The sequence below is a fragment of the Lactuca sativa genome, chromosome 7, assembly GCF_002870075.4.
Source record: "Lactuca sativa cultivar Salinas chromosome 7, Lsat_Salinas_v11, whole genome shotgun sequence".
NCBI classification, from domain to species: Eukaryota; Viridiplantae; Streptophyta; class Magnoliopsida; order Asterales; family Asteraceae; genus Lactuca; species Lactuca sativa.
Window position 1 is genome coordinate 74,084,156 of NC_056629.2, and position 18,389 is coordinate 74,102,544.

The 18,389-nt window shown below is 36.2% G+C and overlaps 1 protein-coding gene across 1 annotated transcript; it reads right to left on the reverse strand.

Moving 5' to 3' along the window:
* Positions 1-1,068: 1,068 nt before the first annotated feature.
* LOC111889280 (uncharacterized) lies at positions 1,069-16,641 on the reverse strand. The gene is made up of 5 exons (XM_023885416.1): positions 16,607-16,641; positions 16,011-16,519; positions 15,816-15,938; positions 1,837-2,279; positions 1,069-1,728 (listed from the first exon to the last, which is right to left on the reverse strand). The coding sequence occupies exons 1-5, from the start codon at positions 16,639-16,641 to the stop codon at positions 1,069-1,071; spliced, it is 1,770 nt and encodes a 589-aa protein (XP_023741184.1).
* Positions 16,642-18,389: the final 1,748 nt, after the last annotated feature.

The window sequence follows — 18,389 nt, forward strand, 5'->3', positions numbered from 1 at the left end:
GAATGCTTTTCTTCAAAAACCGGCATTTGTGCGGCCATTGGAGACATTATTTGCTCGTTTAAAAACCAAATCAACGAGGAAAACAACGACGAGGAGGACGGTGGGGAAGACGAAGACAACTAGTAATTCTTGTTTTATGATATGGAGGATGTTATTTTGGATTTGAAAACTAGTTTATGTATGATATACATTAGATGTTTGTTTGAGATTTATTAGATATGATATGTTTGATGTTTGTTTGGAAAATAGTTTATGGAATATGGTATGTTTGATGTTTTTATATAATGTGGTATGTATTTATTTATGCATTTTTATCAAAACTGCATTTTATAATATATATAAATTAATATTATAAAAAATAAGTTTTTTCTCAAAAAAATAATAATAAATAAATAAAAACATTAGCAAGGACGCCTTTAGAGATGACTAGTATCAATTGCGACGACAAGGACCTCCGGCGAGTATTGCCGGAAAAACTCCTACCGTTTGCCGGAATATTAATAGAGGCGACACTATTAGAGATGACAGGAGTGTATTAGGGATGACATGTATTAAAGACGACAGTATTAGAGACGACAACGGGCTATTAGCTACGAGCCAATTACGGCGTCACTTTAGTGACGACATGTCATCGCTAATACTCTTAGCGACGACAGATATGACCAATTGCGACGATATTTGTCGCTGCTAAAAGTTAGTTTTTTTGTAGTGAGCGTCTTAAATGATACAATTAGATATATATTGAATGTAAAAGGTAATGATTTAACTAGACATATACCGAATGGAAAAAGAAAATGTTCACACATGGTTGCTCAAATATCCTTTGTATATAGAAGCACATGAAAAAAGAAAAAATAATAATTATAAATAGTCATCACAACAAATTCAAGAGGTACGTGTTCTCAAAATAACATAGGAAACTCAATATGTGACAATACTTATATCAAACGAGAATGTAGTTCTTGTTCTCTCAACGACATCAGAAATTAACAAATTATGATTGTTTTACCCAACATATCTTTGTAGAAAATGCAGTAAAATACGTGATTCCGAGATGTGCACTTATTATCACTGTTTGAAAAACAGACTGACGTCATTTGGATTATATGTAATGCTGTTTCCAAGGTTATACTTTTCAAAGATATACCCGATCTGCCTATATGTTGACCACAATAGATCTACCGTCAGTTGGATTTGAACAATGAGAAAAGATGAAATCGGGAGGAAGGCTAATACACCTATCGGAGCAAGCATCCATAGCTTTTTATGACAAAATACAAGGAACAAGGTCGTGCTGAAGGCCACGATCATGGCAGTTGTTGATATCATTAAGGAGCAAAGACCAAAAATCAATCGTGTTGGCAAACTGTCTAGAAAATCTTCCTCAAAAAAACGGCCAGTGAGGATGGACTGGAACATTAGTAATGCTGTAGTCGATGCAAATAGTGAGATTGCAACCGATATACCAAAGATCGTGAAGGGAATCTGTCCTGCAAACAGAGGGAAGCCATCATCTTGATGGTTTCCACCTGGTACTGTAATTGCTGCCGCAAATACAATTGTGGTAATCAGCCCTGCAGTAATGCTGCATGATTCTGCTATGGTTTTCATGCACGTTTCTGCTTCCAACACCAAGTTTTTGTGTTCGTTTGTGAATACCATATCCGGTGTCTCATTAAAAATGTTTTCTTTAGTATGGTATGCCGGAGATACCATCTTCTTCACTTCCTATGGAATTAATTCACCTCGTTCATTTATATATATTCCCACTAAATTAACAACAAAGACAATATAATTCCCTAGCTAGCTAGAATTCATTATTTAAGGATAACCTACCTCACGCCATTGAAGCTCTCTTTGTAGTTGTAATGTTGCACCAGTGCGCAGCTTTAGTTTATGCCAAGGAGCTAATCTTCCCACCAAGTGTAACAGATTGTTCTTAGAAGAATCTTCCATCATTTTGTAGACATTACTAGCTCTCCCAAGTTCATAGATAAGCTCATAGATCTTTTCTGAACGGTGTATTACAGATAACTGTATGATGTCATACCCGCTTTTATCTGTATACCGAATTGCTTCAGGACATCTCTTTAAAATCTCATCAACAACCTGATAAGCGTTTTGACGTGCGGCTTCCAGAAATGGTTTGGTGTAATAGCGAGAATAAGCATCACGGGACTCCAACTTCTTGTTTTGTATTTCTTTACATACCATTATTAGAACTTCTTTTGCTTCTTGGGGTTCCTTGTTTTTCTTCTCGATATTCTCAATGCGTGAAACTGCAGCAAGTTAAAAAATAATTATTTAAAACATATCGAATTTATTGCCTAAATTATATCTCAATCAACTTCATATCCTCTTACTTAGTGTTTTTGAAAACTCCCACAAGCAAAAATAAACCATAACGAATGGTAAATAAACCATTGTTTTCAGGATGCAAATGAAGTTGAAGATCCATAATAGTACCCCTAATGGAACTGCAAAAGCAGAAATTTTTATTAGAGAAATACGATCCATATACTTTCTGAGTTCAAATATATAATTAATTATCAAGTGGTATATATATATATATATATATATATATATATATATATATATATATATATATATATATATATATATATATATATATATATATATATATATATATATATATATATATATATATATATATATATATATGGGAAAATTGAATATACCCTTAAGGGTATATAAGCTTAGGTACCCAAACTCATTATAATACGTCATTTTGTTTAATATATTCATTATAACGTTTTTAAACTTCAACCCTTGACTTGATTTCCTTTCAAAATTTTCAAAATTTCATTATTATCTTCCTCTTACATCACATCTTTTTGCCGAACACCTACTAGGCTATATATATTATAGTTGAAAATGAAAATTATGTAAGAGGAATATAAATGTGAAATTGATAAAAATCTTGAAAGTAATCAAGTTAGAAGTTCAATTATAAGAACATTGGACAATTACAATGTATATATATGATACAAACCGGTAAAGTATAGTGAGTTTGGGTACCTAAGCTTATATACCCTTAAGGGTATATTCACTTTTCCCTATATATATATATATATATATATATATATATATATATATATATATATATATATATATATATATATATATATATATATATATATATATATATATATATATATATATATATATATATATATATATAGAGAGAGAGAGAGAGAGAGAGAGAGAGTGAATATACCCTTAAGGGTATATAAGTTACATACCCAAACCCATCATAATACGTTATAATTTTGTTTGATATATTAATTATAATATTCTTAAACATCAACCCTTAACTTTATATTTGCAAGATTTTCGAAATTTCACTAGTATCTTCCACTTACATCATATTTTTTTTTGCCGAACACCTACTAAGCTATATATATACTATAGTTGAAAATGAAAATTATATGAGAGGAAGATAAATGTGAAATTTATAATAATCTTGGAAGTAAATCAACTTAGAAGTTGATTATAAGAACTGTGACAACCCGAAATTTATTCCGTCATCTTTAACCCCTTTTTTCTGTTAATAAGTCTCGTTTTATTTAACTGTCCGTTAACTTTTGGGCTGGTTATTTAATGTGGGACTTTTATAATGACTTGGTAAGGGTTGAAATAAAATATAAACACCCCAAATTTTTCCTTTGAAAAATTTTAGTTTTAACCAAATCAAAATACGACCACTAAATCGGGTGTGACCAAAAGCCCCGTTTAACAATAGTATCGGGTAGATTTTCACTGAGCCCCAACTCAAGCCCCTATATAAGGGAGAGTAAACTCCATTTCCACCTTTTCCAACCCTCTCTCTACACTTTCTCTCTACAACTTAATTTCGAGCCAAAAATCATCCGTTTCGAGCACCAAACGAGTAAGTAATCTACCCTAACTTGTTGTATAGCTTAACTAACATGCAAATTCGTGTTTAAAACATGAATTAGGGGCCAATACATGTGTTTACGGCCCAAGAACTCTCTTGGACCGTGAACACCTCTAAATGGGGTTTTTAAGCCCCAAAACCCCTCCAAATTGCCCCTAAGGCTTAGATATGACTTGTAGGCTTACACACTCGGACCTAGAAGACCTTGAAATGAGTTTTTGGAGAGTAAACATGAGTTTACTGCCCAAGAACATTCTTGGGCCGTAAACTCCTCTTCATGGGGAGTAAACTCAATTTTATGTGTTAGAAATGCCCACAAACACTTCCTATGGCCTTAGAAAAATGTCTAGAAGCAATCCCATTGATGTAAAGGCATTAAACTTCAATAAATCCAAGGACATGGGAGTTTACGGCCGTAAACCCCCCTAGGAAAGTTCCATGGGTCGTAAACTCCTAGAAAATGCCCAAATGGTGCCCTAAACTCCCCGTTTGACTTAGAAAAATGCATAGGATTTTATTCTCTATCATTTAAGCCCTTAAAACACCAAAGGAATATGTACATAGGAGCGTACGGCCATAAACTCCTTGTTGAGGGCCGTAAACTCCTATTTGGTCCATTTAGATGCCTTAAATCCACTCATGTGCATTATATTTGGACCTACCATAAATCTACAAATGATATGAGACATTTAGGCATCCTAGAATACCCTCACCATGAGTTTACGGCCGTAAACTCATGGGGAGTTAGTCCCAAGGCCGTGATCTCTATATAGAGTTTACTCTTGAAGAGTAAACTCCCTATCTAAGCCATACACACCCTTAGATGTTACCCGGGACACTCCAAACACTTAATCAAAGTGTTTTCCGCTCTTTAGGATGCGCATACTTGTTTAATTGGTATTATATGTACTAATTGTATGTAAACATATGTTATCATATGTTAATAGGTCACTAAGTGTGTCCAAGTCCTTACTTGACACCGAGCACCCAACCGACACCTTCGTCGGATCCACTTACATCAGGTGAGTTCATACCCCTGAATTAACCTTTTAAATGTTTTTACATGCTTTTATGGGGGGGGGGGGGAGTACAAGTTAAACATGGCAGTTATCATATCAATCACATGTGATTGATAACCCGCATGCACAAGGATTCATTACACTGCCAACTGTTTTAGCAAGTATGATACTAGAAATGGTTTTCTAAAACGGCTTTATGTGATCAAAGCTTTTCTCAAATTGCCTCTCGTGTTGTATGTTTTATTTCAAACTCTGTTACAGCAGTATTTTAAATAAAGGTTTTCACTATTTAATCAAGGTTATATTCAGAACTTGTTTATGAATGATTTTCTCAAAGTATAAAGGTTTTCCACAGATTTCATCAATTAAAGTTTTCTTCCATGTTTTTATACTCCTACTTTGTTAAATGCTACTACTTTGTTAATGCTTATACTTCACGATACGCTTTTACTTCACGATTCACTTATACTTCACGATACGCTTTTACTTCACGATTCACTTATACTTCACGATACGCTTATACTTCGCGATTCGCTTATACTTCACGATACACTTATACTTCATGATTCACTTATACTTCACGATACACTTATACTTCACGATACACTTATACTTCACGATACACTTAAACTTCACGATTCACTTATACTTCACGATACGCTTATACTTCACGATACGCTTATACTTCACGATACGCTTATACTTCACGATACACTTATACTTCATGATACACTTATAATTCACGATTCACTTATACTTCACGATTCACTTATACTTCACGATATGCTTATACTTCACGATACGCTTATACTTCACGATACGCTTATACTTCACGATACACTTATACTTGATGATACGCTTCTACTTCACGATACGCCCCTATTCGTTAACTCTTATACTTTGTGAAACACTCCTACTTCGTTCAACACTTAAACTTAGTTAAATGTATGCTTATGCTTGTATAGTTATATAAATAATGTTTAAAGAACTTAGGAAGGCTAGTTCGCCCTATTTCCTTTTCTTCGTTGAGATGTGGTCTGGTGGGATCGAATACCCGTCCGAAGGTCGTTTGATCATTAGTTATACATTATGTATACAAGCATAGACATATAGGTTTACATCGGTCAGTTCAGTTGTGAGCCTCTATCATTAGTCCAGTATTTTACATCAGATCTCACTACACGAGATACATCTTCAGTACACGGCCTTCTCCTTTGTCAGGATAGTAACCAGAGTCTCTTGTAGGGAGAGCGGGCATTATGTGTATAGATCTATACGGGATTGACACCCCCGCACCCTGACTGCTAGCTACAGTCCCCGGCCTACCAAGCCCAAAAGGGTGACATATGTCACATTATTACCGATGCTTGCACGACGTCAAGTTCTCTAGTTTCTATTAGTATGGTTGCGAGTATCGCGGGGTTACCTTATAATTCATGGCCTTAAGGTAACGGGTTTTTAACACTGTATTTAGACATTGCTAGACGTATCATTCATTTGATACTGTCTGGGGTCTGTGTTCATTGTATTTAGACCTTGCTAGACGTATCATTCATTTGATACTATCTGGGGTCTGTGTTCATTGTTTTTAGACCTTGCTAGACGTATCTTTCATTTGATATTGTCTGGGGTCTGTGTCTCCTCTAGTTAGACTGAGTCAGGTGTGTCGTTCATTCGATACTCCCCTAGAGTCTATGAATTCTTTTGCCTTAGTCAGCAGTCATCACTACTAAGGCATATGTTATTTTCCCTGATATTCTCCTACTTTCTTTCAAAATCTATATCACATTTTGATAATGATAATGTTAAGGAAAAATTACTTTTTACCACATAACTTTGTCCAGTCTTGGTAGAATACTGCTTTTAATTAGAAAATATAGGATTTTCTGGAAAGGACTCTAATTCACTATATACTTTAAAACTACTACTTATATAAAGTTATTTGGATAAAATGACACTAAATACTTATGAACTCACCAACATTTGTAAAAATGTTGATACTCGCTTTTCAAATAACTTGTATTCTCAGGTCAGCAATAGACAGGTACATCCTAGGAGCTTTTGGTGAAGACAGTTTAGTACCAAGCTGCACCTATATTATTACTTGTATTACTTTGATGATGTAATGTAATGTAAACCATGTAAAGCTATTACTATTAATGAAATGGTTGTTGTACTTTGATTACTATATTGCATATGTTATGATACTTGACATGACGTCATCCACCCCAGAACGTTTCCGCCGTTCTGGTTTTGGGGTGAGATAGATTGGTATCAGATCATTGTTTATTGTGAGCTAAGTATATCAATTCATAAAAGATATACAGCCTATAAATACATAGGGATAAAACACTCTGACCAAGAATTATACTTTAAAATATAACAATATTTTACCAAAGTATAAGAACATTCAGAATCTAAACACTCGAACAAAAATATCACAAGAAGAACAAGAATAAAAGTCTTCGGATGTTGAGCATTACCGTCAAACCTGGGCAGTTATGTAATCGTAAGTTGGAATAAATGTAACCTGATCAACTACATTTATTCGAGATGCAATGAACGTGTGCTTGGGAATGATAGTGGTGTTGCAACAGGTCTGAAACTTACTAACTAGGAATGCTAGAGCCAAACATAAAGTTTAAAATACTATAGGAGTATTTTGGAATACTAAAAGACTCACACTAATCCCAGAATCATATTCAGAAGATAAGAAACAAACAAGAAATTCAAATACCGTAGGGGTATTTTAGGATCCATAGATAACCTTGTGTGAAAAACTAAAAAGATCCTTATTGATATACCTAAAATTACGGAGAGTATACTCCCAAGGTTATATATAATAAGGATCCCATAGGCTAAGAATGTGTGGTTTCGCTCTACTTCCTTTTCCTTGTTTGGATGTGGATATAAAGTAGCATCACATATTCGAAAGCCTATCGGATTTAAGCTATATATGATTTGTATACCCTGTGTAATCGTAGCAGGACTCGATATGGATCACCCAGTGAAATGTTAATAATCTCTTAAGATTCTTTACACATTTCCATTCTCGCACGAACCCTGTAGAAAACCCTATCCACTTCAGTACTCGGCAGAAGGATTGATTCAGACCCAGAAGAGGTTCATTGAGAGGATTTCCAGTTAGGAAATAAATGAACCAAGACGAGACTGTTGAAATCACCAAGTGCCTATATCTTGTAGGGACGTCGGTGAGAAATTTGCCTAAACTTCCGAGATTCCCAGTCATCCATCCTGAAGCGATGACACTCAGAGTCGGAATCAGAAGGAGGGCGAAGTAGAGATTCAATATGTCCATACGAGGAGAGAACCCTAGGTAACTACCCGAAGGAAACCAACGCCGGTCCCAGTCAAAAATACGAGGTAGACAGAGGGAGCCAGTACATGGAACCCGAGAAGTGTCTTTTCCTCGTGTTCGTCACGCTAATACACCCATAAAATAATACAATTTAGTGAGTTAGTGGTTACACTACTCACACTATGTGTTAGGTAAATCGCCATTTCCCGATGCCAGTAACACGATTAGAGCGGATCCCAGCACCTCTATTGAGGACGTTTAGCCATAAGTTTTCTTGAGCCTTTTATCTCGCGGTCTTCATTCCGAACTGTTGTCAGATCTTTCCAAGCCGGAGAGTGAACCTTTCCCAGTATAAAGGTAACTTAGTAGGAACGACTTCCATCTTATGGATTTTCCCGATACTCACACTCCTACCTTGTACACTAGGACTACATCATAGGGATGTAGGTCGACACCCAGACAACCAATATCCGAGGCACGGGAAAAATTTACGCCTAACATAGTAAGGATTGATACGTCCAGGGTTAACCATCGTCTCTCATCAGCTTGTGTTCCTTTCCGTGTAGGGAAAAACCATGCCTCCGAGCAAGCGTAACCAATCCACTAGCAAGAAACCTACTCTCCTACTCGATGAAGCTACGTTCCAGGCTGCAGTCTCGGCGGCTGTTGCAGCTTTCAGGGCTCAGCTGAATGCTAACAACGCCAATGTTAGCAAGAGCCCTATTGGGAATTCCGATCCCAGCCACAGACAGCAGCAACCCTAACCCGCATACCCAACCACCCAAGGACCTCAGTCGACTTTACTAAAGAGAAGGTTCCAAAACGGGGAGGGAAGTACCTCAGCTCAAGGTCCTTCCGAAGGGCAACGAGCTGAGGCCGTCAATACCCCTGCCAGCCCTTCCATCCCGACTTCAAGAAGACCATACCTAGGAAACCTTCTCCGCTATAGCAAGTACATTTACCTCCATCGTGATAGCTGTCGAGAAACTCTTTTGTGCTAGGTGCAATATGAAAGGCCATACTGCCCGCGTCTGTAGAATCCTGGTTGAGTTTATTGCATCAACCACCAATGTGGCAGACAACCCAGTTTATCGCCTATGTGGTAAGGATGGACACTTCAAGAAGAACTATCCAAACTGAAGGAAACAAAAAAGAATCAGGAGGAGTCTGACTCTAATGCTTAGGGAGAAGCAGCAAGGAACCTGGTAGATTTTTGGTACGTCTCTCAATCTCAGCTAACTAATCGAAAACATTAAAAAGCTAATTCTAAATGTAAATACTTTCCTGTTAAGGCGAAAGTCGCAGCACTGTTATAAGATTTAAAATTTCATCAGGTAAAACTATAATGGCTAAATATATATACGTTACGGCCATGTATAATTGAGATGGATAGACCTAGAGTGAGTGAAGGCCGCCTCATTTCCTGTTCCTCATTTGGTTGTGGATTTAAGATGGAGTCGCTCAGTCAACGGTCCTCCCCACCTTAATTATACATGACTAGTATATGTGAGGCGATTATAGAAATGCCTCGTGAGAATCCATTCATGAAAAGGTACTTTATTCAGAACTACTCAGGACCCTCTATAGTTCCGCGTCGACTCTATCGGTCCAAGTATCCACGATAGTGATACACGGCACGAAACCCGTGAAGCCTAGAACTTGTGTGCCCGTTCGGCACATGAATCTATTGACCCTCATTCTATATCCTGTCGAAGTATGCCAACTTCGACACCTCTATCAATCATGGTTCGACTTCATGCAACCATGTGTAACTACCTAGTGTTGTGTAAAAAGAACTTTCTCCATAGCCATTTCGGCAAACAAAGGTTCTTCCGAACCTAAACAAAATAAAAATAATAAAGACTAATGCGATCCGTCAGTCGTTACTCTTATTTCAAACCTCCCGAAGTACCCCGGGAGAAGAGTACCGCGCACTGTTAACCAACCCTTCTTAGACAGATAGAAACCGAAGCGAAAGACACTACAGGTATTCCAGAAGACGATAACCACCCGAAGAAAGACCCTTCGCACCTCACAATCTGGTTCGTGAGTGGAGAGGATAGAACTCATGAGACTGGCCACTATAACCGAGTATGAGCCCTACCACGAACCTCATAGTAAGACCCTTCATCCTGTTCCATAGGAACTAGAGTCAAGAGAACCCCTGCGGGTTGAGCTACTATAATGACCATAAATTCGAAGTTTTTTGTCATCCCTGTTAAGCCAACATAGTAGCTAACACCCTCAGTTGAAAAGAAATATGAGTTGTAAGAGTCAAGGACATTGACTACGACCATCCATTCATGCTTAATCCCACAAATTAAGCAGCTCAGCGGATATCATGGAAATCCAGAAACTGAGATAGGTTAAACCCTAAGAAGAGTGGCTGAAGAGGTTAAAGTTCCGAATGATGGGAACCTATACTCACTAGATTTGACCTAGATTGAGAAAACTCAGAACCTTCGAAAGAGTAGTTGCAGAAGGTGTTCGCACTACTCAGACACTTCGTCCACCCCGTTACAGACGAGTAGTGCCTAGGATCCTCTGCCCTTCGCATGGAGGAAGTCACCGCCGCCTTGTAGGCGATAGACTGCATTCTCCGAAGCAAACACTAGAATATCGAGAACCACAGGATAAGCTTCGCAGCCAAGAATACTTGACCAAAGTGCGAAGGTAGTTCCGTTAAGCCTTATAACCTAGATCCCGAAGAGATTATAGACTTGACACCAGTCTAGGTGTTAGTCGATGGGTTATACAAGAGCAATCGCTTTCCGCACTGAGATAAACCAACGTTTTAGAGATTCATTGGACTACTAGGTGTTCCACGAATACTATCTCGCGCAGAAATAGTAGAACCACCTCCCGAAATAGTCCAACACTCGTCTGGTGAAACCCTATCTCCCCGACCCTGAGGGTTTCCATTGGAAATATCTCAAGAATTAGAAGTGCAGGTTCATTTTGCACAAGATTGAGATAGACACTCTACAACAAACAAGTACCTGTAGACACGCAATCCATTCGATGATCTAGATACAACCTGAAGGACTACACTTCCAGTATGAGAGAGAACGTTAGGCACTTCGGAATGGCGATCACACCAGTGATGATCTTGCCATAGAAGTACACTATGTTCTAAAGTACTGAAAAGCTCCACTTTTCTGAGAGCTTTGGACCATCCGAGATCCTTTACGGAGATTGGTCCAACCCTCATCAGACCACTACTACTTTCGGATATTCCACAAGCTTCATCCTAGATCGATCCACTTCTTAGACTTGATAAGTACTTGCCCGATGTCACTCTTTTTATCCCACACATCTTGATAGAAACCACTAAGAATCCTAACTTCATAGACATACCTGTAGGAAATCGCTAACTACACGAGACAGAATCCGCATCCCATAGGTGAATATTTGTTGGAATGACAGACACAGGCCAGAGATCACTTGGGAGTGCAAGGCAAATAGAACAGGAAGTACCCTCCTTCCTTACTCGGTCATTCATACCTACTTCCTTGCCTAAACCTGAATTTCATGACGAAATTCCCTCTAACGGGGGGATGATGTGACAACCCGAAATTTATTCCGTCATCTTTAACCCATTTTCCCATTAATAAGCCTCGTTTTATTTAACTGTCCGTTAACTTTTGGGCTGGTTATTTAATGTGGGACTTTTATAATGACTTGGTAAGGGTTGAAATAAAATAGAAACACCCCAAATTTTTCCTTTGAAAAATTTTAGTTTTAACCAAATCAAAATATGACCACTAAATCGGGTGTGACCAAAAGCCCCGTTTAACAATAGTATCGGGTAGATTTTCACTGAGCCCCAACTCAAGCCCCTATATAAGGGAGAGTAAACTCCATTTCCACCTTTTCCAACCCTCTCTCTACACTTTCTCTCTACAACTTAATTTCGAGCCAAAAATCATCCGTTTCGAGCACCAAACGAGTAAGTAATCTATCCTAACTTGTTGTATAGCTTAACTAACATGCAAATTCGTGTTTAAAACATGAATTAGGGGCCAATACATGTGTTTACGGCCCAAGAACTCTCTTGGACCGTGAACACCTCTAAATGGGGTTTTTAAGCCCCAAAACCCCTCCAAATTGCCCCTAAGGCTTAGATATGACTTGTAGGCTTACACACTCGGACCTAGAAGACCTTGAAATGAGTTTTTGGAGAGTAAACATGAGTTTACTGCCCAAGAACATTCTTGGGCCGTAAACTCCTCTTCATGGGGAGTAAACTCAATTTTATGTGTTAGAAATGCCCACAAACACTTCCTATGGCCTTAGAAAAATGTCTAGAAGCAATCCCATTGATGTAAAGGCATTAAACTTCAATAAATCCAAGGACATGGGAGTTTACGGCCGTAAACCCCCCTAGGAAAGTTCCATGGGCCGTAAACTCCTAGAAAATGCCCAAATGGTGCCCTAAACTCCCCGTTTGACTTAGAAAAATGCATAGGATTTTATTCTCTATCATTTAAGCCCTTAAAACACCAAAGGAATATGTACATAGGAGCGTACGGCCGTAAACTCCTTGTTGAGGGCCGTAAACTCCTATTTGGTCCATTTAGATGCCTTAAATCCACTCATGTGCATTATATTTGGACCTAACATAAATCTACAAATGATATGAGACATTTAGGCATCCTAGAATACCCTCACCATGAGTTTACGGCCGTAAACTCATGGGGAGTTAGTCCCAAGGCCGTGATCTCTATATAGAGTTTACTCTTGAAGAGTAAACTCCCTATCTAAGCCATACACACCCTTAGATGTTACCCGGGACACTCCAAACACGTAATCAAAGTGTTTTCCGCTCTTTAGGATGCGTATACTTGTTTAATTGGTATTATATGTACTAATTGTTTGTAAACATATGTTATCATATGTTAATAGGTCACTAAGTGTGTCCAAGTCCTTACTTGACACCGAGCACCCAACCGACACCTTCGTCGGATCCACTTACATCAGGTGAGTTCATACCCCTGAATTAACCTTTTAAATGTTTTTACATGCTTTTATGAGGGGAATACAAGTTAAACATGCAAGTTATCATATCAAACACATGTGATTGATAACCCGCATGCACAAGGATTCATTACAGTATCAACTATTTTACCAAGTATGATACTAGAAATGGTTTTCTAAAACGGCTTTATGTGATCAAAGCTTTTCTCAAATTGCCTCTCGTGCTGTATGTTTTATTTCAAACTCTGGTACAACAATATTTGAAATAAAGGTTTTCTCTATTTAATCAAGGTTATATTCAAAACTTGTTTATGAATGATTTTGTCAAAGTATAAAGGTTTTCCACAGATTTCATCAAAGTTTTCTTCCATGTTTTTATAGTCCTACTTTGTTAAATGCTACTACTTTGTTAACGCTTATACTTCACGACACGCTTTTACTTCATGATTTACTTATACTTCAGGATACGCTTTTACTTCTACGCTTATACTTCACGATACGCTTATACTTCACGATACGCTTATACTTCACGATACGCTTATACTTCACGATACGCTTATACTTCACGATTCACTTATACTTCACGATACGCTTATACTTCACGATACGCTTATACTTCACAATACGCTTATACTTCACGATACACTTATACTTCACGATTCACTTATACTTCACGATACACTTATACTTCACGATATGCTTATACTTCACGATACGCTTATACTTCACGATAGGCTTATACTTCACGATACACTTATACTTGATGATACTCTTGTACTTCACGATACGCTCCTATTCGTCAACTCTTATACTTTGTGAAACACTCCTACTTTGTTAAACACTAAAACTTAGTTAAATGTATGCCTATGCTTGTATAGTTATATAAATAATGTTTAAAGGACTTAGGAAGGCTAGTTCGCCCTATTTCCTTTTCTTCGTTGAGATGTGGTCTGGTGGGATCGAATACCCGTCCGAAGGTCGTTTGATCATTAGTTATACATTATGTATACAAGCATAGACTTATAGGTTTACATCAGTCAGTTCATTTGTGAGCCTCTATCATTAGTCCAATATTTTACATTAGATCGCACTACACGAGATACATCTTCAGTACACGGCCTTCTCCGTTGTCAGGATAGTAACCAGAGTCTCTTGTAGGGAGAGCGGGCATTATGTGTATAGATCTATACGGGATTGACACCCCCGCACCTTGACTGCTAGCTACAGTCCCCGACCTACCAAGCCCTAAAGGGTGACATATGTCACATTATTACCGACGCTCTCAGGGCGTCAAGTTCTCTAGTGTCTATTAGTATGGTTGCGGGTATCTCGGGGTTACCTTATAATTCATGGCCTTAAGGTAATGGGTTTTTAACGCTGTATTCACTGTATTTAGACCTTGCTAGACGTATCATTCATTTGATACTGTCTGGGGTCTGTGTTTACTGTATTTGGACCTTGCTAGATGTATCATTCATTTGATATTGTCTGGGGTCTGTGTTCACTGTTTTTAGACCTTGCTAGACGTATCTTTCATTTGATACTGTTTGGGGTCTGTGTCTCCTCTATTTAGACTGAGTCAGGTGTGTCGTTCATTCGATACTCCCCTGGAGTCTTTGAATTCTTTTGCCTTAGTCAACAGTCTTCACTACTGAGGCATATGTTATTTTCCCTGATATTCTCTTACTTTCTTTCAAAATCTATATCACATTTTGATAATGATAGTGTTAAGGAAAAATTACTTTTTACCACATAACTCTGTCCAGTCTTGGTAGAAGACTACTTTTAATTAGAAAATATAGGATTTTCTGGAAAGGACTCTAATTCACTATATACTTTAAAACTATTACTTATATAAAGTTATTTGGATAAAATGACACTAAATACTTATGAACTCATCAGCATTTGTAAAAATGCTGATACTCGCTTTTCAAATAACTTGTATTCTCAGGTCAGCAATAGACAGGTACATCCTAGGAGCTTTTGGTGAAGACAGTTTAGTACCAAGCTGCACCTATATTATTACTTGTATTACTTTGATGATGTAATGTAATGTAAACCATGTAAGACTATTACTATTAATGCAATGGTTGTTGTACTTTGATTACTATACTGCATATGTTGTGATACTTGACATGACGTCATCCACCCCAGAACGTTTCCGCCATTTTTGGTTTTGGGGTGTGACAAGAACATTGGACAATTATAGTGTATATATGATAAAAAATGATTTATTATGGTGAGTTTGGGTACCTAAGCTTATATACCCTTAAGGGTATATTCACTTTTCCCATATATATATATATATATATATATATATATATAAGCGTTGATCTAAAGCTCACTTTTCATGAGGGACGCTATATTTTTATTATTGTTAAGCGTATCCCGTATGATTCTGTAGAGACATTCTAATGAATAAAACAAGTGCTTAGCTCTCGTGATTATGCTATTAAAGTGATGGTTTGGACCTGAAAGAGAAAAACCCATATTTAATCATGCATCCTTAGGAGGAAAGGGAAACTTAGAAACGAATAACAAATTAAATTATCTACATATCTCCGGGATATCAAAATCTTACTTGGATATATGAATGTTTCCCAAAAGTTTAGCCCATTTGGAAAGGTCTTAGATATTGCCATCAGTACATCATCGTCTTCTACAGCAAATTCAAGATTGTTTTTGACTAACTCCTTTGCTAAATCTGCAGGCATGTATGTTCAAATCAGCAAGTCTTATGATCATTGTATTTATGTAATTTATTTTGGCTACTCACCATACTTCTTTGCAGAAATGGCATTAACAAGAAGGTTGACGTCTTTTCTTCTATCTACATTGATAGGCGTTCCCTTGGTTTTCCCATCATCATTGGCTGCTTTCAACAAGCATTCAATAGTAGAAAGATGCATATTTTCAAAAGCTTTATGAAAAGGTGTTTCCTTTTTATTGTCTTTTGTTTCCAACAAATCTCTGTTTTTCTTAAGTAAGAGCTCTGCTGCAGGTTTATTGCCAACGATTGCAGCAATGTGAAGGGCTGTGCTACCATCTTGATTTTTCATTTCAAGTAATAATTTTGCATCTTTGATTAGTGATAACATCTCATTGACAAAATAATTGAAACCTATCCCAACCATTATATGAAGTACAGTGTTGCCATCGCTGTTTCTTGCCTCTGCGATCACGTTATTGTCTTTTCTTATCATGGATTCTAGGTCATGCCATCTCTGTTCCTCAATAGCTTTAAACAACTCGTTGTTGGGTTCTGTTTTTGATAATTTACCTTCTCTTTACGCAGAAAACGCCTCCATTATCTTGTTTTTATAATTTACCTTTTCTCGTTGTTGGGTTCTGTTCCTCAATAGCTTTAAATACCTCATTGTCGACCCTTCTGCTTCTTTTGGAACCATGCCTCTAAGCAAGAATTCTTCTGCTTTTATTGTCGACCTTTCTGCTACTTCTGCTTCTGTGGTTATCTCCTACTGAAACAATATCTTTTTCTTCTCTTAAACCATCTCCTATGCATATAACTCATATGAGTTCAATGGATTGACACATATATATTCCACTCACTATACAAATTTATCCATTAAACTCTACACTCCATTAAACTCTATACAATTTAATGGATTGTCACATCATTTATCATTTTCTTTTTATTTATTGTTATTTTTTAAAAAGTTAATTATCATGAAATTAAAAATTAAAAACTACAATTAACATTAACATTAATTAAAAATTTAATATATATATATATATATATATATATATATGTGTGTGTGTGTGTGTGTGTGTGTGTATGTGTGAAGAGAGAGAATATAGAGTTCAATGGGGATTGAACTCTCTATGCCATTGAATCCTAGTCATTTCCAACAATGGAGATTTTGAGTTTAATGATATTAAACTCTCCATTGAACTCTCATTGGTGATGACCTTAGTGTGTCGGTAGAAAGTTTATCTATGTCTTTTATTTCCCATTTCCAATTTCCTTTTTATTTTGGTTTGAAATGAATATGGATGCGGTTTTCAAATCTTAATTAAACGACCATGTTTTTGGGTTGAATGGTTCCTTTATTCTGAACGAGAAAAGAACACTTGCCCTCTACTCTTAAATAGAAAACAAACCTCTAATACTCATTCTAAAAGCATCCACAATGTTGAATTCAGTGGAAGAGTAGAATGAGATGACACATTTAGTTGTCAAAGAATGGATAAAACGCTATCATAATGAGATGTCACATTGACATTCAATGAATTTGGTCATTGAACTCCTCAATGTGAAAAATGAAAGTCTTCTAATCTTAAAGACAAACTATGTATTAGCTTTGAAAACTTTCTATTGAACTTTATAAAATTCAATGCATTGTAGAAAAATAATAATAGAGTTGTATATAGAATATAGAAAAATGATGTGGTAGTTCATTAAACTCTATGAAGTTCAATGTATTGTGGATACCCTAAGTATTTATCTAACACTCTATATTTTCTGTTGCAATATAACCGGTGGTCAAAAAAAAAGTTTAGGGGTAATATATATATATATATATATATATATATATATATATATATATATATATATATATATATATATATATATATATATATATATATATATATATATATATATATATATATAAAGATCATCAACCTTTTAAGCTGTAAAACCGAAAATACTTCTCTTTCGGATGTATTTTTAAAGTATGTTGTGAATAAATGAATAATTATACTTTTGTGGATAAATTTCTGCCGATATAGACATTGTTTATTTTTTAGATAAAAGATAAACCAGTGGAATCGAAATTACTTACTCTTTTACCTTTAAGAAATATCAAATCCATACTTTCTTGATAGTCCTTAAATTAAAATTATATATTATCACTTACTTTAATAAAAAAAAAAAACAATTGATAATACTAGTGCAAGGTCAAGTTATTTATTTTCTTCTTTTCTGACTAATATGGTTTAAATATTATATAGAAATATTATGTAGAGATATTAATTGATTAAAAAAACAATTAATGCATGGCTTACATATTGAAACAATAGCATTAAAAAAACAAATGTAAAAACAATTAATATAACTAAAACGGTTTGAGGGTCGAAATAAAAGTATAAAAAAACAAAAACAATCAATAGGGATAATGATTTAAGATTATAA